General features: G+C 45.0%; 1 protein-coding gene across 2 annotated transcripts in view; it reads left to right on the forward strand.

The window, feature by feature from the left end:
• The first annotated feature begins 155 nt into the window (after window positions 1–155).
• The window catches only part of Gnptab (N-acetylglucosamine-1-phosphate transferase subunits alpha and beta), a 69,059-nt gene continuing 48,795 nt past the window's right edge, over window positions 156–20,419 (forward strand). Inside the window, exon 1 of one of the 2 annotated variants that reach the window (XM_021640077.2) lies at window positions 156–520. In XM_021640077.2, the coding sequence (XP_021495752.2) occupies window positions 404–520 (117 nt within the window). In that variant the 5' untranslated portion in view covers window positions 156–403. The remainder of the gene's footprint in view (window positions 521–20,419) is intronic. The other variant, XM_060377873.1, reaches the window with a different exon arrangement.

Below are 20,419 nucleotides of genomic sequence, written 5' to 3' on the forward strand. Positions count from 1 at the left end.
GAGCTGGGTGGGTCCCTCGGTCGCGCGCCGGGTAGGACCCGGAGGGCAGAGCCGCGGCGCACGCGCAGAGGGGAGGCTGCGCGCCTGCTCCGGCCCCTCCGCCCTCCAGGTGGCGCTGGCGAGCCGCCGCCCCCTCTCCGCGGCCGACCGGGGCGGCGCCGGCCGCTTTGCGGGGCCTCGGGTCCGCCTCCGCCGCCGAGGGCGTGGGCTCCGGGCTCCCGGAAGCGGCGGCCGCGGCGTGGAGCCCAGCGGGCTGTCGGTCGCCGGAGCGACCATGCGCGGCGGCCGGGGGCTGTGAGCGGAGCGCGGCGGCGGCGCGGCCGGAGCCCCTGAATGGCGGCGGCTCGCTGAGGCGGTGGCGCGGCGCGGGCTCCTCCGAGCGTGGGGTGGCGGGGCCGGGGTGATGCTGCTGAAGCTCCTGCAGAGACAGACCTATACCTGCCTCTCCCACAGGTATGGGCTCTACGTCTGCTTCGTGGGCGTCGTCGTCACCATCGTCTCGGCTTTCCAGTTCGGAGAGGTGAGTAGCGGAGCCCGAGCCTCGGAGCCGCGAGCGGGGTCCTCCCCGGACCAGCCCCGCGGCACCGGCCCCTCGTCTCCCTCCCGCCTCCCCATCCTCCCTACAGCCTGGGGACCAGCCCTCGGCCCACCGGCCCCGGGCGCGGACGGCGCGCATCCTCTACCCGGCTCGGCTGCAGCAGCTGCGCGTCCCGGCCTCCCATGCTTCGGCATGCTGGTGGTCCCCTTCCTTCCCCGGACTGTCCCCGAGAGTCCTGCAGTCATTTGGCTTTTGCTCTCAGGCCTTGCGCCCGTGAAACTCCCGGCTAGGTTAGAGAGGCAGTTGGGATCTTTCTGTGGGGAGCCTTCGTTCCTTGGCCCTCCTTCAGATCCAGTCCTCCGGTGCCACCCTAGTAATCTTCCACCTTTAGCAAAACAGCTTGTCTTCCTAATCCCGTTTCTTCTGGGTCTCAGACTTTGTCTAAGAGGCACCTGGGGTTCTGCATGCGAATTTTGCGCGGTTTTGCACGTGAATTTTGCAGAGTGAAAGGGGATTTTTAAAAAACTTTTTTTTTTCCTTTTACACAATTGCTCTGTTGTTTAGTTCAGCCGTATGTCAGCGGGTGGAGGCCTTACTGCACACGCTGATGGGAAAGCACCATGTGTAGTCACCTAGTCAGGTGACTAGGACTGCCTGCCAGTCTTGGGATCTTGGACTCCTGCCCCAGACCTCTTGGGAGCCAGCATGACCCATGCGTCATGGGACATGCTAATAGTTTTTAGATCAAGTCGCTGCTCCTTGGCTTGACACCTGCGCTTAATTCATGAGCAGCAAAGCAGTTTGGTTTGCAAACTCTTCAAAGGGCACAGGCAACCGGTTTAGGGAGGCGGGAAGCACCAGGTTAAATGAATTTTGTGCTCCTTGAACGGTTTTGGACTGAACTTATTCTCTGGTTTAAATCTCACAGTTATTTCATTCTTGGTAGTGTGATACGGTGTTCTCTATGTTAAATATGCAAAGGGCTATGCGTAGGTCAGTCATGGCACATGTGTGTGTGAGTCAACAAAACACTGCTTCCGGAAACAGAAAACTTGTGCTTCCAAGGGTTGGGCATTTGTCTCCCTATTTTATTTCTTTGCTTTTGTTTTAGCAAGGGGTGTAAAGGGTTTTATGATTAACAGAATGCATTTATGAAACAGCGCAGTACAGGCCTGTGGTCTTCTGTGGAGGAGGTGCTATCTACCATTTTAAATGCCATTCCTTTAGCCCAAGCCACTGTGTGCAAATGAGTGTTTGTTTAGTGACTGGCTGATATGATATGTTTCTAAGTGTGTTTTTTGTGATTCTAGGAACTAGGGGAAAAAATACTCTCATAGGAGAGAATGAGAACATCACAGACTTTTAAGTGTGGAATATTTTCTTAATATTACACTGTCTCCTAGTCTCTCTTTGTTTCGTGTATTGTGACTTGATGTGTTAATGCATAGTTAGTGTCATACTGCTTTTGGATGACTTCTCTTTAAAGATAGAATCTCACAAAATTGCCAGGCTAGGCTAAGGCTCAAAGTCCCCTTGTCTCAGCCCTTCCCAGTGCTAGGGCTTCTGGGTTATGTTTTTAACCTGGTTCATTTTAAGTGAGCTTTTTTTTTAACCATACTGTAAAATACATTTGTTATGGCCTTGAACGTCCCACACATTTTTATTTTATTTTATTTTGAGATGGGGGGGTCCTCACCATGTAGTCCAGGCTGGCCCGGAACTCCCTCTGTAGATCAGATTGGCCTTGCACCTGCCTCTGCCTCCAGAATGCTGGGATTCAAGGTGTTTGCCACAGTACCTGGCTTGTGAGCACAGATCTTAAAGTTTAGATCAAATAAGAGAAATGGAGAGTAAAAAAAAATGTCACAAGGTAGCTGGCCTGTGTTGGGCTGGAGGGCTGGGTAGACCCACGTTGGGTTTGACCAGTGGTCCCAGTTAATACTAACCACGGTAATAACAAACATAGTCCTTAGTAGCCCTTCTCTTAATTGCCCTACATGCTTTTATTCTTCACAGTATCATGTGATATGACGCTCCTGTTTCACCCACCACACAGGTTATGCAACTGAGGAGTGTGCATAAGTTAACACAGCTAATTCATGGCAGACATGTACTTCAAACTTAGACAACTGGATTTGATGCCAACATCAAAGTAACACATTTTTTTTGAAGGTCTTCATTATGTTGTGTGCATGCACGTGGGTACACGTGGGAAACACTGTGCATGTGTTCTCTCTCTCCACCTTGTGGTTCCCGGGGAACAAACTCAGGCGCTGGGGTGTTGCAGCAGCCCAACCAGGAAGCCATCTCATTACCACCACGCTTCCGTCCACTGCTGGGAACGGAACCTGTGACCTGGTGTCCTGGGCAAGAGCTTTCCCATCGCGCCTCACCTCACCTCAGCTCTTGATGTTTCGCATGCAGCCCGGGCAAAAATATCTTCTTACCAGGGTTGCTGGGTTGCTGGTGGAAGCTAAGTATGTAAAGTGCTTCATCTGAGCCATTGTTAAGCCACAATAGTAAGTGCTCTAGTGTAATCAACACCAATTGTTTTGTCTCAGTCTTCCCTGGATGACGTAAGAAGCAGCAACTTGTTAACTAGCTGTAGTGCAGTTAACAGTGATGAACAGAGACACTGAAACATCACTATTGGTGTGAATTCATTATTTCTCCCTCTTAGTGTAAGAGGGAAAGGGGGTATTTTTTTCAAAGATTTTGTGTGTGTGTGTGTGTATCTGAAGATATCTTGGAGCTGGAGTTACGGAGCTGGATCATGAGCAGCTCAGTACGGGTGCTGGAATCTAAAGTCCAGTCTACTGGAAAAGTAATAAACTATCTCTCCAACCTCTGCCCTCTCTAACTCTCCCTTCCCGCCATCACTCTGTGTGTGTGTGTGTGTGTGTGTGAGAGAGAGAGAGAGAGAGAGAGAGAGAGAGAGAGAGAGAGACAAGATCACATGTACCCCAGGCTAGCCTCCAACACTGTTTGTACTTGAGGATGACCTTGAACTTCTTTCTGATCCTCCTGCTTCAACCTCCCTCGTGATTTTAATTGAGCTACGCCACGCCCAGGACTGGGGATCTAACCCAGGGTTTTAGGCACATCAGGTGATCAAGGTACAAATTAAGCTACCTCCCCAGCCGTAGGGCATTGCTTTTTAACTTGAACACTTGTAGGGGAAAGCAAATTATTTAGTAGGTCCCTCCCTTGATTACATTTGTCCTCAAAATTTGGACAGGTCAAGCCAGATGTTTTCTGGGGGAAAAAAAAAAAAACCCTTGGAGATTCTGATAAAATAGAAATACAGCTTAATCCAAAGGTGACAGTCTAGAGGGTGAGCCCTGCAAGCCGAAATATTGGTCTTCCTGAAGGACAAGACAGCTCTGAGGTATTGTTGAAGAGAGGTTTTTATTGTAGGTATGAGGGAGAACACAGCCAGAGAAAGAAAGGAGCAGAGGAATGAGGAGAGGAGAGGGGAAGACAGAAAGGGAGGGGAGGGAAAAATCAAGAGAGAGAGAGCCCGTGGCTGCAATGGCAAGGTTATATAGGATGAGAAGCTGGGGGAGGGAAGCCCAGGAGCTGAAGTTAGGGTAAAAGCAGGATGAGAAGAGCTGAAGAGGTGGCAGTGGCCATGCCTGTAATCCCAGCATCAGGGAGGCAGGGGCAGGCAGATTTCTGTGAATTTGAGGCCAGCCTGGTCTACAAAGCAAGTTCTAGGACAGCCAAGGTTACACAGAGGAACCATGTCTGCAAAAACAAAAGCAGGGAGACTGAAGGAAGCCATGGTCTCCGGGTACTTGTGCTGCTGAGAGAGACTGGAGGCCAGCATGCTTTTTCGTATGCTAATAAGCACAATGGTTTGGAAAGGGCTACTTGTTTGATTTAAGTCCTCTGGGACTGAGTGCCTGGGCTTCTTCTAAATCAGGCACTAGACAGTGTCCCTAAGAATCCTTTAAGAGCTCCAGATCAACTGTGCTCTTAATTCAGAAAAGTTTGATTCTGCATTGTGTGGTATAGCATCACTGTAACATAAACACTCTGGAGACAGGCAGGAAGGCTAAAGGGTAGAGTTTAGCCTGGGCTACACAGTGAGACATTGACTCAAGGGAAAAAGAAAACAATGTCAGGCTTTAACATCAGTATTCCTTCTGTCTTATTATTATAGCAACTATTCTGTAGTAGAGTTGCTACTGTGTGTCTTAAGACATGCTTTTGAGGAGAAAATGTTTTTCTTCTCATTTATATACACGTCTACACAGCCTTTTCTGAAACTTGTACAACTCCTACATTATCTTGTCATGGAAAACGTGGGCTCTCTGTAGTGAACGGGAGGAAAATACTGACTCTAAATGCTCTCATGTCAGTTAGGTCAGCTTTTACCACCAAGTAAGTTCAAGGCAGGTCAAGTGCGCTGTCAAATGAGGAACAAAAAACGAGTGTTAGGAGGTTACTGGTACATGAGTATTTGTGGATGTATGCCTTCCCTTACATCAAATATTTCACTTATATAAACTACGTGTGGAAACAAAATTAACTCACATAAGACAGGCAGTAGCCTTGGCTAGAGGCAGCTACTGCCTGAGAATTTGCCCTTCACCTTCCCATCCCTTTTGCTTGCCTGTTTATTATCATAATTTTGGATTGATCCTATATGTAGGGTTTATGTCACAGATTTATGGTTTACTTTTGGCAGCAGAAGTTTTATTAAAAAGTAAATGTTTTGCTAGGCATGGTGGTGTACACCTTTAATGCCAGCACATGGGAGACAGAGGCAGGCGGATCTTTTGAGTTTGAGGCCAGCCTGATATATTTACAACCTGAGATATAATTTACAGTTAATTGCTAGCTAGCCAGGGCTGGTGTAGTAAGAACATGGCTAGCAAAACAAAAGCAATGAAAACAAAAACAACAAAATGGTTTCAAAACCACTGGCCAGCATATATCCCAAGGTCTCTCATTTTAATGTTCAAGAATGTCATTATTGGACACTTCACATAAGAAACCTGAACTGCTGTTGGCAGTTGGAATCATGGAAAGGCTGAAGGAGGTCCTCTCTCTCACACACACACACACACACACACACACACACATGCACGCACGCATGCACATACCACCACAACCACAAAAACAAAATTAAAAAGAAATGTGAGGTATAATATTAATGGAATTTTTGCTATGAGAAAATGCTAGGAATCTCATAGAGTTTTTCTTTAAAATAAGTCTTTGGGGAGAGTACTGTCAGAGCCTAGTTAACCAACAAAGCAAAGGCTTTGTCTCAGTCACTGCTCACTGGTAAATGAAAACCACGTATTAACCAAAAGGTGCCAAAGTAATTTTTGGAGCACAGTGGGTGGAGGAATGAATTATGGGTGATTTCTAGCCTAGTATCTTTTAAACAGTTTCAGCGAAGGTAAGTTTTCTGCTCTGATATACTGTGTGGTTATTTTGTATTTTTCAAACATGGTTAATGTGACTTGTCCATTTTCACTTTCAGAAATTCATTTCTGTTCTAGGAAGATTTTGCTAGAAACCGGAGGCCCACTGTTAGGATGTGCGCAGTGTGGCTGAAGGCTAGGGAAGTGAGGCACTGCATATGTAAGAATTGCATGTAGCTGGGGGCGGTGGCCCATGCCTGTAATCTGCACTCTGGGAGGCAGAGGGAGGCGGATCTCTGTGAGTTCAAGGTCAGCCTGTTCTACAAACAGTCCAGGACAGCTAAGGCTACACAGAGAAACCTGTCTCGAAAACAAAAACAAACAAATAAACAACAACAAAAAGTATAAATCTTTTTAAGGAAAAAGAGTTCCTTATGTGGATAGGTAAACGATAGTGGCTTATCTTAAGGGAAGAGAATCACTGGTGGAAACATTTCAGAGGAACATTAGAGACCTTTACAGGAGGCACCTGCTGTAAGGTGGCTTCATAAAGGAGAACAGACCGCATGTGGACAGACGGAAGGAAAGACTACTTTGGGCAGTGAGACAGTTTGGAGTAGCTTGGTAATGTAGAAAAGTGTGCTCCCTTTTCCATTTTGAGTCACTAGTCACTGGCAATAGCTGCTGGTTTTCAAAGATAGCACTGGGTTGCAAGTGACAGATCCCAACTCAGACCTGGCTTAAGAAAAAAGGGGGCTTATTAGCTGGTACAAACCAGACAGGGTAAAGCTCTGGCAGGGTTGGATTAAGGTGCTCCAATGGTGTCAGAAATCCTTCCTTGTCCAGTTCCTCAGGGTAGCCTACCCCAAGTGGTGTGGTGTCCAGTTTCTCTTCTCCTGGCTAGTGACTGCAGAGACTTCCTCCGGAGGGCCGGCCACACTCAGAGCTGCCTGCCTTGTCCTGGGAGTAAGTGCCCTTGACATACCTATGTCACCCACCTGACATATCTTCAGAGCTTTGGGGCTGGACAGGCCTGGTAGTCACTGCTGAACCTCCCGATCTCAGAAAGCTGCCTGGGAGAATAGTTACCAGACTGTTATCAAAGACTAGCCAGAGCAACAGATGTCCAAGATAAGACATCTTCAGTTCAAACCCGTTTCCTTTCCTTGGGCTTTACATTGAGCCTATGATAACTGTTTGCCCTTTATCTCATAGATGAAATCATCCATGGCTGTTTCCATGGAAAATAGCTGTGAAATTTGTATTCTTGCATGGGCATATTATCTCAGGACTTTGCTAAATATAGCTTAAAGGTACCTCATAAATCTTCCAGCAGTGATTCAATGTATAACATATGTAGCAACTTTATAGTTGCATTTGGTCAAATTTTTTGAGGCCTATTCTTCTTATGAATGAATTTTAGTGTGGTGTGAAAACAAAACTTAACCTGACTCCCTCTCTGACCTCTGGCAGATAATACTTGCTTAGTGTAGAAGGAATCTCTTGTGTATTGTATGGATGCAGTACCTGTCAGTTAAAAAAACCTATAGCCTATTGATGAGGCGGAAATAGGTGAGACAACCGGCAGGCGGAAGGGATGCTGAGATAGAACCAGGCCTGTGAGATTTCAGCCAGCAAGATGTGAGGAAGAAAGGATGTATGGTGCCTGAGCTCAGGTAACCAGCATGTGGCAAAATGTAAATTAGTTAAGTGGGTTATTAAGTTATGAGCTAGTCACAGAAGAGCCTAGCTCATGGGTTAGGTATTTGTAAGTCATATTTTGAGTTTCATGAGACATATTGCAGGATCTTCGGGCTAGAGGAAAAACCCTGCCCACTACAGTCTAGAAGTTCTCGTTTCCTGCAGCAGGCCTACCTCCCCTCCCCTCTCACTGCTCCTTAGTCTGAAATGCTGGGATTGACAAGATTACCTACTTCCATACGTCCCATTCCCCTCCTGTGGCAGATGTACATGTTTGTGGTGATGGTGTTCTAGTGTCAGAATAAAGAATGCAGCAGTTTGGGGTTCCATCACTGCCCAAGAGCTCTCCCAGAAATGGAGGAAGAACTTGTCTGAGATCTAAGCAATTCTTTCCTGGTACCATCACCAGTTACGCCACAGAGCCATTCCTGAAAGAACACCCAGACGTTTGTACAGGGGTGAAGTTCCTTTATGAAATAATAGGAGACAAAGGACAGGCCATCAACTGTGCTTGTCCCTGTGAATAGTAAGCTGTCAGTTGGGCCCAAGACATGTATTCATTGGCAACAAAAACTTCTCTGTTCTTGGTCATGGTGCTGTATACCTTTAATTCCAGCAATGCAGAGCTGAAATAGGCAGATTTTGTGAGTTTGAGACCAGCCTGATTACACAGTCACTTCTGCAGTCACTTCAGATTACAAACTATAATATTATGTCAGCATTAGAATGGCCAATCTCAGGAAGTAACAGAATCCAGAGACTACGCTAACCCTTTGTGCTTCCCCTGGCTGGGCAACAGACAGCAAACCCAAAATTAAGGAGAGGAGATGGGTTTGTGGGCCTCTCCCTTTCCTAACCCGGTATGCCTCTTTTCCACTGTGAGCATGCAGAAGGCAGCAAGAAATGAGGGCAGGAAGTCCTTCCTTTGTACGTGTGAAGACCTCAGGCTCGGCAAGTGTCAAAAGTTTGTTCTCTATTGAATAATTCCAAAGGGCACCTTCTAAGACCGCTCTTACCACCATGCTTGGGGCTGTCGCTTGGTCATCCCCCGTGAGACTAAATGTCACTTTGCTTTAGATGGGCTGCTTACTCCTTCCACAGCCACAGGAGCTTTTTATCTTAGCTTCTGCCTCTCGGGCTGAAGGTTGGGGCAGGTCCTGGGCCTAGTCTCAGGTGACACTGGTTCTGTCTTGTGTGTGACCCACTTTTGGTATATGATATAGCTATCTTTGGCTCCAGCTAGGGGGGATGAGCTAATTCCAGGCTATCAACTACCTTCGCCTCCTCCTGAGGACAGTTAGCGACAGCCCTTTAGAGTTCTCAGGTGTGAGGCAGAGGTTCCGTTTACCAGTCAGGAACTCTATTGAGCTGCGCTGGTGATCCTGTTGACTCTTCCCTGGGCTTGGGGAGATGGGAACAATTTCATCCTAGTCCCTGGATGAGGTGGAACAGCAGTTACGGGATGTCAGCTCCTTCTGCAAAGCTTCCTAGCCTCTGGACCTTCACGCCATGAAGGGGATGAATTTCCCTCCACTCTGTAGGGAACCCTGTTTTGGTCCTATACTTGGTTGGCTCTGGAATGTGGTTTCTTGTATTTGGTGCTTCAGAAGAAATGCTTATTTTTATGTGCACGGTGGCTCCTCCATGCAGCTACCAGTTAACCTAGCTTGCTCAGAAGCTAAAAACTCAGCTTCACACTCTGAACTCAGTGATCTGGGCTTCTCTCTAACCTTAAAATTCCGCTGTCCCCACAGAATGCCAGGCTCACTCATTCAGTTAGGAAATACTTTACCAGGCGCCTGCGGGGCACAGCAGTCAAGAAGACATGGCTCCTGCTGACAAGGAGCTTGTGCAGTGAGGCATTGAATGCTCCTTCATCACAGTTGTGAGCAGCGCTCCAAAGATGAGAGGTTGTGTTTGGAGAGACCAGCAGTGAGAACAGACTTGTCCTATCAAGATGGCATTCCTGATGCTGTATAAGCTCAACAGGCAAGCCAGAAGTACTCAGGCAGAGGACACAGGAGGGCAGGGCTGTTTCAGGCGATATTTCCCCCAGGGAATGTTTCACAAGATCTGGAGATGTTTTAGAATGTCCTAGCTGGCCATGGAATGAAATAGCACTCCTGGCTTTAATGTCCTGTTAGTATACAGGACAATCCCCACAAAGCAAAGAATTATCCAGGCCCAATGGCAGTGGTGCTGATGTTGAGAAACTACCAGTTCTCAATCAAAGGAACAGAGTAAAGGGCTGGACACTGGGAGAACAGTGAAGGGACCAGTGAGGTGAGTCAGTGAGGAAAGGTGCCTGTCACCAAGTCTGGTGACCTGAGGGTAAGTCCCAGGCCCCTGTGGTGGAAGAACAGAGCCTACATTGCCACAAGTTGTTCTCTGACCCCTCCATACGTGCTGGAGAACTCAGTGTCCCTGCCACACACACAGTAAACAAGCGGAAGGATAAATAGGGAGAGGGGTGTGTGTGTGTGTGTCAACGAAGGCCCTTGTGGCCAGAGACAGAAAGGAAGACAAAGCTGATATAAGGGCAATCTGTTGTTGGAGCTACTCTGCCAAGAGATCACATCCAAAGACCTTCTAGGTCTGTGTGATCATGCTGGAATACAAACATGCCTTAATCCAGGAGACAGAGGCAAGCAGATCTGAGTTCAAAGCCAGCCTGGTATACAGCAAATTTTAGGTAAAGAAAAGCTTAGGTTGAGGTGTGGTGGTTCATGCCTTTAATCCCAAACAATGAAGGTAAGTTTGTAGAAGGAGGCACCCGTGTTTGAAAATGATGTCTAATTGAGTGGCAGAAAAGATGACAGAATCAGAGAAAGATTTGACAGAATAGGATACGCCCAACTCTTACAAGAAGAGAGGGGAAAGGGAAACTACTTAATGGGCAATGCAGAGAGAGAAGAGACAGTTTTACCAGGACAGTAATAGACAGGTTGCAGAGAGAGAGAGAGAACACAAGTACAGACAGAATGAGCCAGTGAATGAAAAGGAGGCAGGAGATAAGAGCAGATTCCTTGAGTTAGTTGGAAGCCAAACAGAGCAATTCAAGGGCTGCAAGAAAAGCCAGATTGAGTAAGTCAGCTGGAAGAGGAGTTTGAGCCAGAACAACTGAGTTGAACCAGCAAACCCAGAGCTCAGAAAGAACAAGAAAGGGTGAGCTTATTAAGCAGTAAGTCTCAGAGGCTGAAAGCATTCTATACCGAGGTTAGATTGTATGGAGGCTAGAAGCTAATTTAGCTAGGCCTAAATTAGCACATGGAGGCAGTAAGCCTCAGAGACAATAGTTGAATCGGGTGAATAAAAGCTCCTTTTACAGACCCCTTACCAGTGGTATAAGATTTGAGAAATCCTGAGTAAGAGACTGAGAATGGCTGTGGGTGATCTGCAGGAGTCTTGGACTAGACTGGAAGAAGGACAAAGAGAAGCCAATAGCATGGGCGTGCTTAGGAGGCCCAGTCATGTGTGTTTGCCAGCCACTCCATTAACATCTCAGTCAACAAAAGCAAGCAAAACAGTGAGTTGGCCCTCCCAGTTCCTCATGGTATGTGTTCTGTGAGCATCTGTTGAAGAAATACTATGAGCATCAAAACCTATTTTCGTTCACAAAGTGTGCTAACTAGTTTTTTGTCAACTTGACATAAGCTAGAGTCATCAGAGAGGAGCCTCAGTTGAGAAAATGCCTCCACAAAAATCTGGCTGTACACAAGCTCGTAGGCCATTTTCTTAATTTAGTGATCAGTGTAGGAGGGCCCAGCCCATTGTGGGTGGTACCATCCCTGGTTCTATAAGAAAGCAGGCTGAACAAACCATGAGGAGCAAGCCAGTAAGCAGCACCCCTCCATGGCCTCTGTATCAGCTCCTACCTCCAGGAACCTGCCCTGTTGAGTCGTTGTCCTGACCTCCTCTGACGATGAATAGAGATACGGGAGTGTAAGCCTTTCTTCCCCAGGTCTCTCTTGATCATGGTGTTTTTTGGCAGCAATAGAAACCCTAATTAAGATGTTGATTGTGACTCAGCCTAATGAGGACAGGTGGGATGAATGAGGTGTCTGCAACGCACCTTGCAAAGTGCTTCGTGCAAAGGGGACAATAAATACTAATTAAGTGCCATATGTCCCCTCTGGGAGCTCTTCTAGCTGTGATGCTCATGCAGGCTGAGGTGGGAGACCCACTCTCTCAGTGGATGCCTGTCAACTGTTCCTGAGAGACGGCAGAAATGCTCACAAGGATTGCCTGGGTGTGCTGTATTATGTTAATGGATAGCAGAGGGGCAAGTACTTTAGTAATGTGGCTTGCACTTTTATAATCACTATGTGGATGTTCCTTTTCTAGTTCCTCCTAGAGTGTAACAAACCAGTATTCATAGTAGCTGATGTATGTTCATAGTATGCCATTTTAAATTTCTGCAGTCTTGGGACAGTTTGTTCTGTTTTTAGATTTATTTATTATATATGCAGTATTCCTGCATGTAGGCCTGCAGGCCGGAAGAGGGCACCAGATTTCATTATAGATGGTTGTGAGCCACCATGTGGTTGCTGGAAATTGAACTCAAGACCTTTGGAAGAAGAGCCAGTGCTCTTAGCTTCTGAGCCATCTCTCCAGCCAGGGACAGTTTGTTCTAATCTTGTGATGCAGATGGCAATATCTTTAGTGGGTGATTAGTCAGCCTGTGGGTGATTCATACACACAGCACATTAAGCAGGAAGAAAGGATCTCAGAGACATCCTACAGACTAAGTCTCATTCAAACAGAGGAAGCAACATCCTGAGATAAGACGGAAAGCCATATGGCCCACTTTTAAATTGATATCTAAGTGTGTTTCTTCTTTTAGGATTCTGTTTAATTCTTTCTCCTTGATATGCCTGTTTTCTCTTTTCTCTTTATTGATAGTTTTACCTATTTTTTTGTGTATGTACTTATGCCACCATGTGTGTGTTGGTGCCCTTAGAGGTCAGAAGAGGACTTCAGATTCTCTGGGACTGGAGTTACAGATGGTTGTGAGCCCACATTGTTGGGAATTGAACCCAGGTCCACCAGCAACACCGCCAGTACTCTTGACCATGGATCCCTCTCTTCTGCCCCTTAGATGGCCATGTTTCTTTCCTTTATGTTACCTCATTCCTTTAACTTTATTTCTGTTTCTCACTTATTCCTGTTTGATAAAGATTCTTCATCAATATTTCAGAAGTTGTCCACACGACAGATTAGGTGTTTGCTCTGGTCAGGTTCTCGGTGGGTAGGTCTCCTTCTGAATTGGAAAAAGTCACAGTTCAATGGATAGATGGCCAAAAGAATGGACTCAAAATCTTGCAAGGCAGCAGTGGTAAAGAAAGGGCAGATAAGTTTCTAAAGATGTTGACAGAGGGGCCCACAGTTGGAATGGAGAAAGCAGGCCATGGAGGGAGGTGACAATAAAGACTGAAATGACATGAGTCAGACAAGCAGTGGGAGGAGGGCTGCTGACAGCTACATTTTCTGGATGTCCAGGAGGACCGCAGGCCGCCCCACTAGCTCAAAGTATGGGCAGAATACTAAATAAGATGGCACCTTTGTCTGTATGGAGCAGTTTGGGAGGTTTGATGGCCACACCGTACAAGCCAGGCAGAGGGACTTTCATCTCCTCAAACACTGAGTTAGACACAGTTGAGAGGATGTTGCAAACAGAAACAGTGGCAAGGGATTATCTGTATGAAGCGGTTGGCCTCTAAGCACGGGCGAAATCTCCCTTGGCCATGTTAGGGGAATAAGTTTAGTAGGGAGGAGGTCAGTGTAGCCATCGTCTTCTGGGTTGGCATTATTTCAGTGAGGAGTAACCCTGCCATTGACCAGCCAGCCATAGTCTGGATCTGGAGTGCACTTGTTGCATCCTTCATTTACGTTTTCACAACATCACGGAATACAGAGCACCAAAGTGCCAGGGACACTGCGACCCTGGCAGCTGCCTTTTCACAAGCTTTAGAAACTACAGTTGAAGGTGATGCAACATTCTCTATCTAGATGATACTTCTGAGTACACTGTCCTTGCAGTCTCTTGATATGCTACTGGGAAAGGTTTTAGTGTTTTAAGAATCTTTGATACAACCATCAACTAAAACATCAACCAAGATCACTTGATACCAATTTTAAAAAAATGTATTGTGGTAAATGAAATTGGAAAGTACTGAGAGTGTGCACACACACAAAATAAGTAAACAAATATACAGAAAAACTTCTTTAGAGAGTGCTAAAATTTCCAGATATGGTACTACACACCTTTAATCCCAGCACTTGAGAGGCAGAGGCAGGTGGGTCTTTGTGAGTTCAAGGCCAGCACTGTCTTAGGAAAAAAAAAAAGTGCTAAAATCAAACCTGTGCCTGAACAGTTGCTGTAGAAGTAATGTGAAAAAATGCATTATGGAATGAAGAAACTTAGCAAAGTAATGGATTATAGCAGGAATCAGGTGACAGTATCTAAATGACTGTAGTGACTCAGAATCAGTAAGCTTCTCTTGCTTCTTCTATTTCTCTGTCTTCTATTTGCTCTTCCTCTCAATCCTCCTCATCCTTCACCCCTCACTCTCTCCTTCAGAGTCCAACACCCTTTCATGTTTAAACTCTTGGAGAGATCAGGGATACAAGACACATACCTAAACATAGTAAAGGCAATATACGGCAAGCTTATAGCCAGCATCAAACTAAACCGAGAGAAACTTAAATCAGTTCTACCAAAATCAGGGACAAGGCAAGGCTGCCCACTCTTTCCTTATCTCTTCAACATAGTACTTGAAGTTCTAGCTAGAACAGTAAGAAAACTAAAAGGACATCAAGGGGATACCAATCAGAACGGAAGAAGTCAAAGTATCACAAAATATCATTTGCAGATGATATGATAGTATACATGAGTGACCCCAAAAATTCTACCAGGAAGCTCCTGCAGTTGATAAACACCTTCAGCAAAGTGGTTGGATACAGAATTAACTAAAAAAAAAAAAAAAAAATCAATAGCCCTCCTGTATGCAAAAGACAGACGACTGAGAAAGAAATCAGGGAAACAACGCCCTTTACAGCAGCTACAAAAAACATAAAGTATCTTGGTGTAACTCTAGCCAATCAAGTGAAAGACTTGTATGAAAAAAAGACCTTAAAGTCTCTTTTTTTTTCTGGCAGTGACATCTTATGTAGCCAGGGTTGGCTCCAACTTCCTGTGATGAGTTAGAACTTTTAACCCTCTAGTGTCCGCCTCCGCCGCCTTGGTTTCACATCCAAGGAAAGGCTGCCATAGATTAGGTTGGGCCTTTTCCTCGCTGTGTTCAATGCTCTTCAGCTGACACTCATTTAAAACCATCTCATGTGAGCATGACTGGCTCCTAAGCCCCACCCCCAACCCCCTACTTGCAGGCAGAGTGTAGATTTCCATTTGTGCTTCTTAAAAATTTTGTTTAACAAACATGCTGCATGTCTGTGGCAAAAAAGATTCAGAGAAGGTGGACAAGTCCTGGAAAGTTTGTGTTTTATTAGTGCTACAGCAAGAAGTGGCCATTTATTTTGGATTGGAATCATGGTTTGTTTTAATTTGTATGAAGGAGGGAAATCACCCCAGTTTTAATGATTTACGTTTTTCTTTTTTCTTTTAAGTTGTATTTTTTCCTTTTATTGAAAATAGATTCTTTTCTCATACAATATATTCTGATTACAGTTTCCCTTTCCTCTTCCCAGTTCCCCTTCCCCTCCCCTCCCCTCCCCTACTGGTCTACTCCCTTTCTGTTTCCCATTAGAAAAGAACAGACTTCTAAGAGATAAAATACAACAAAATAAAATATAACAAAGACAAAACAACTATCAAAGTTGGACAAGACAAATCAATAGGAGGGGGGAAAAACAAGTGTAGGCACATGAATCAGAGACCTTCTTGTTTGCACACTCAGAAATCTGTAAAAACACTAAACTAGAAGCCGTAATGTACAAGCCCTGTGCATGCTGTTTCAGACTCTGAATTCATATGAGCTTTGCTCACATTGATTTAGAGGGCTTTGTTTTCTTGGTGTACTCCAGGGTTCCCTGAGCTCTGAAGGGAGGGATTTGATGAAGACATCCCATTTAGGGCCGAGGGTTCCAAGGTGTCTCAGTCTCTGAGGAAAGTCTAGTGTGGGTCTCTGTATTTGTTCCCGTCTGCTGCAAGAGGAACCTCCCCTGATAATGGCTGGACAAGGCCCTGTTTTGGTTCTGGTTTACCTTAGGTCCCTGGGCTATCTGGTTTCTGCTTCTTGCTCATCCAAGCAGTGTTGGGTTGGGTTCCATCTCATGGAGTAGGGTTCAGTCAAATCAGTTATTGGTCGGTTACTCTCAAAGCTTTCTGCCACCATTGCCTTAGCATGTCTTGCAGGCAGGACACCATTGTAGATCAAAGGATTGTGGCCTGCTTTAGTGTTTTAGTAGCATGCAGAGTACCCTCCTGTACCAAAGACACCAGAGCAGTGTTCTCAATCTTCTGAACACTGCAACCCTTTAATACAGTTCCATGTGTTGTGGTGACCCCAACCATAAAATTATTTCATAACTCCATGTTTTTGCTACTGTTGTGAACTGTAATATAAATACCTGATATGCAGGATATCTGATATGTGACCCCCAAAGGGGTTGTGACCCACAGGTTTCAAACTATTGCCTTAGGATGTAGGGTTAAAGATCTATATAGGCATCAGCAAGATCTATATAGGCATCAGCTCGGTCTCTCTGTGTTCATTGAGCCGTCAGTTTGTGAAGAGCAATCTATTGTCCTAACAGCATGGTTGTTTAAGGATTCCCAGGGGACCCCTTTGGCTAACAACTCAATTAGATGTAACCCAATCCTGGTCTTGAAAGTTATATTTGGTGACAAGAGATGGTCAGTTGGGGCTCTGTCTCCCTCGTTATTTGGCTATTTTATTTAGATTGCTTTCATATATATATATATATATATATATATATATATATATATATATTTTTTTTTTTTTTAAGGAAGCTTCTACTGTGTTAGGTTTTCATACTATACCTCAAATGGCCTCTAATTTTAGCTGTCTCTCTTCCTGCTCTCCACTTGATCCTCCCATTCCAACCCCCACATCCACCTATAATCATCTATTCTACTTCCCTTTCTTAATGGGATCTATCTGTCTCTCCTAGTCCCTTACTCTGTTCCTACCCTCTGTGGTTCTGTGGATTATAGGCTTGGCTATCACCGACTTAACTGCTAACATCCACATATAAAGGAATACATACCATAGTTATCTTCTGGGTCTGGTTAACCTCACTCAGTGATTTTTTTTCTTCCAGTTCCATCCATTTGCTTGTAAATTTCATGATGTCATTAATGAGTAATACTCATTAATGTAATGAGTATTACATTAATGTAATGTATTAATGTAAGTCTGAGTAATACTCCATTGTGTAAATGTACTGCGTTTTCTTTATTCATCCTTCTGTTGAGGGACATGTAGGTTGTTTCCAGTTTCTGGCTGGAATAGAGAAGCAATGAACATAGGTGAGCAGATGTCTCTGTGGTAGGATGAAGCACCCTTGGGTTGCATGCCTGAGAGGGATAGAGCTGGATCTTGAGGTAGATCTGTTCCCATCTTCCCGAGGAGCCGCCACACTGATTTCCATACTGGCTGTACAAGGTTGCCCTCCCACCAGCAATGGAGGAGTATTCGTTACCTTACTCTGCTCCTCGCCAACATAAGCTGTCTCTTTTTTTCTTGCTCTTGGCCATTCTGATGGGTGTAAGATGTGCAAGGTGAAACCTCAAAGTAGTTTTGATTTGCATCTCCCTCATGGCTAAGGGTGCTGACCATTTCTTTAAGCGTTTCTCAGCTGTTTGAGTTTCCTCTTTTGAGACTTCTCTGTTTAGATCTGTACCCCATTTTACATTGCGTTATTTGTTTTCTTCATGTCTTGCTTCTTGAGTTCTTTATGTATTTTGGGTTACCCCTCTGTTGGATGTGTAGTTGGTTTATTCTGTAGGCTGCTGCTTTGTCCAAGTAATGGAATTTTTGCTATGCAGAAATTAATAATCAGTTAATAAACGATCTTAGTGTACCTTAGCGCCCATGCTAATGGTGTTCTGCTCAGAAAGTTGTCTCCTGTGCCAGTGTGTTCAGGGCTGTTCCCCACTTTTCTTGTATCGGGTTTAGTGTAGCTGGTTTTATGTGAATGTCTTTGGTCCATATGGAGTTGAGTTTTATGCAGGGTGATAGATGAATCTGTTTGGATTCAGATATCCACTCTGTGATGCAGACATCTACTTTGATCAGCACCATTTGTGAAAGGTGCTGGCTTTTATCCAGTGTGTATACTTGGCTTTTTTTTTTTTTTTTTTTAGCAGAAATCAGATATTCATAGATGAGTCAATTTATTTCTGGGTCTTCAATTTAATTCCATTGATCCCTGTGTCTGTTTTTGTGTTAATGCCATATTGGGTTAATTATAACGCTGTAGCACAGCACTCTCTAAAGGTCTGGGGACAACCAGTGTCTTCAAATCCAAGATTACCCACCTGAGCAGAGCTCTGGCTCACCAGGTGCCATACATGTAGACCAAAGGTTGTCTTAAGAGCCACTTGTTGTCTTTACCTCCTCAATGCAAAGCTAAATTTTGTCATGGAACTCACAACTGTCCTGTAATGACAGTGTGCTGGGTTTCCGGCTGTTCCCCCAGGAAAACCCTTAGCTGTGTCATTACGTAGCTCATGTGCTTGTTGTGTGGAGGCCAGGCTCCTCCAGTTTCATAGGCCAGTTTGCCATGTCTCTTCCACACTAAAAAAGAAAAAAAAAAATGCAGCCACTCTTTTGCACTATATGCCATGTGTTCAAGCCTGCTCTTCCCTCTGTAACTTGTAGCCCTTAGCTTCACCATAACCCCTTGGAAGTGGCTTCTAAGTAGAAAGTTCTGAAAAGAAACTTGGGAGTGGTGAGCAGTACCAAGATTCCACCCTTCCGTCCATCAGCCTTGTTTGATAGTGTTTGTTGACGTGTGTGTCAGGCATTGGTCAAGATTCTGGAAATAAAACTGTCAGATCAAGGCCCTGTCTCATAGGCATGGAGACAGTTATTCCGTCCTTGAGTTGATGCATAGAAATTATACACAAATCTGTGTGGTACTGTGGGATATTTTGATAAATGCATACATTGTAGAAAAGCTTTAGCAAATATTTTAACAGTTCAATTGTAGTGTTATAAGTGTCATTTTAAGAGTCCTGTGAATAGTTTGCCTATGAATATTGTTGTACAGTCTTGTAAAGCAGGTGGCATTAATATTGTCATTACGCAGAGGGAGAACTTGAAACTAGGGAGTCTCCTAGGTTTATACAGCTGGTAAGTATCAGGTTAAATGCGATTCTCTGACTATAAACCTTCTGATCTCTGTAGTGAGAGGGAAGAAATGCAGGTCTCTACTGTGCACATACTCTACTCCTGAGCTACACCCTTAGTCCTAACTCTCTTCTTTCTTTTTCCATTTAAAAAGCGCTTATTATTTGTACTTTCTGTCCACTCAAAACACTCTTCCATATAAACACTCTTCCAAGATTGTTTTACCTGCATGTGTGTATATGTATCGTGTATGTATCATGTGATGCCAAGGAAACCAGAAGACTTGAATTGAATTCCTTGAAACCAGAGTCACAGATAGTTTGAGTTGATGGAGCTGAACCCAGGTCCCTCGCAGGAATGGCTCTTAACCACTGTACCATCTTTCTAGACCCTCCTCCTCCTCTATATTTATTTTCAGTTATGTGTGTTTGTATATATGTGTCTAGGTGTGTGCATTATAGCGAGTGTCATTGCTGGCTGAACTGGAGCTACACAAAAGGATGTCACCCGGCCAGTGACGTGGGTGCTAGGAACCAAAATCCCTTAGCTGCTGAACCGTCCCTTCAGCCCACCCAGCTGCCCTTCTAACAGTGCCCTCCTCTGACACAGAGGACCATGAGCTTGCCTGTCATTTACCATTAATTCTATTCTGTCATGTATTTGATCTCTTTAAAAAATTCAATAAAACTGTACTCTCATTTTCCATTAAATTTTAAATTGCGTTTTAATTAGTTAATTTACTTTTGTGTGTGTGTGCACATATGCGCATGTGTGTGTGCATGTGTGTGTTTGTGTTGTGTAAACGTGCAAATGTGTCATGGCATGCATGTGGGGATTGGAGGACAGCTCATAGGAGCAGTTCTCTACTTCATCTGAGAATTGTAGCAACCATAAGAACAAATACAAAATACATTTTTTTATGTGCTCGTGGTCATTTGTAGCCATCTCAGGGAAATAGTTCTGGGTCACGGGATGTCTGGTGTGTTAGGTAAACATCAGCTTTAGAACTGATGAATGGCTGCATTCTTGGGCCAGCAGCCTGGGCAAAGGTGGTCCGGTAACATAAGCTCCACCCTGTGGCTGAGGAGGGAGGGAGCGCCTGCAGAGGACCTACAAAGGAGGGAACAGGAGTTCTTGTCAGCAGTGCCCATGTTAAAAATGAGTGCAGAAGCGTAGTTCTTCAGTCTCTGTCCCAGAGAAAAAGGTAGAGACAGGTGGAGCCTGGAGCTCAGTGGCCATCCGGTGTAGCAGAATCCGTGAGCTCCAGGCTCAAGGAGAGACTCTGCCTCAGAAAACCAGACATCGAGCAGCTGAGGAAGACAGCCTGTGCTGATCCTCGACAGCCATAGGCACTCATGCAGATGTGCACACCGCACCAAATACACACACTCACATACAAACATTTTTACCTGATGTAACAAGCTTCCTTCTAATTGTATTTATACTTTTTAAAACTAATACCATTGTGT

The sequence above is a fragment of the Meriones unguiculatus genome, chromosome 2, assembly GCF_030254825.1.
Source record: "Meriones unguiculatus strain TT.TT164.6M chromosome 2, Bangor_MerUng_6.1, whole genome shotgun sequence".
In the NCBI taxonomy this organism is placed as follows: Eukaryota; Metazoa; Chordata; class Mammalia; order Rodentia; family Muridae; genus Meriones; species Meriones unguiculatus.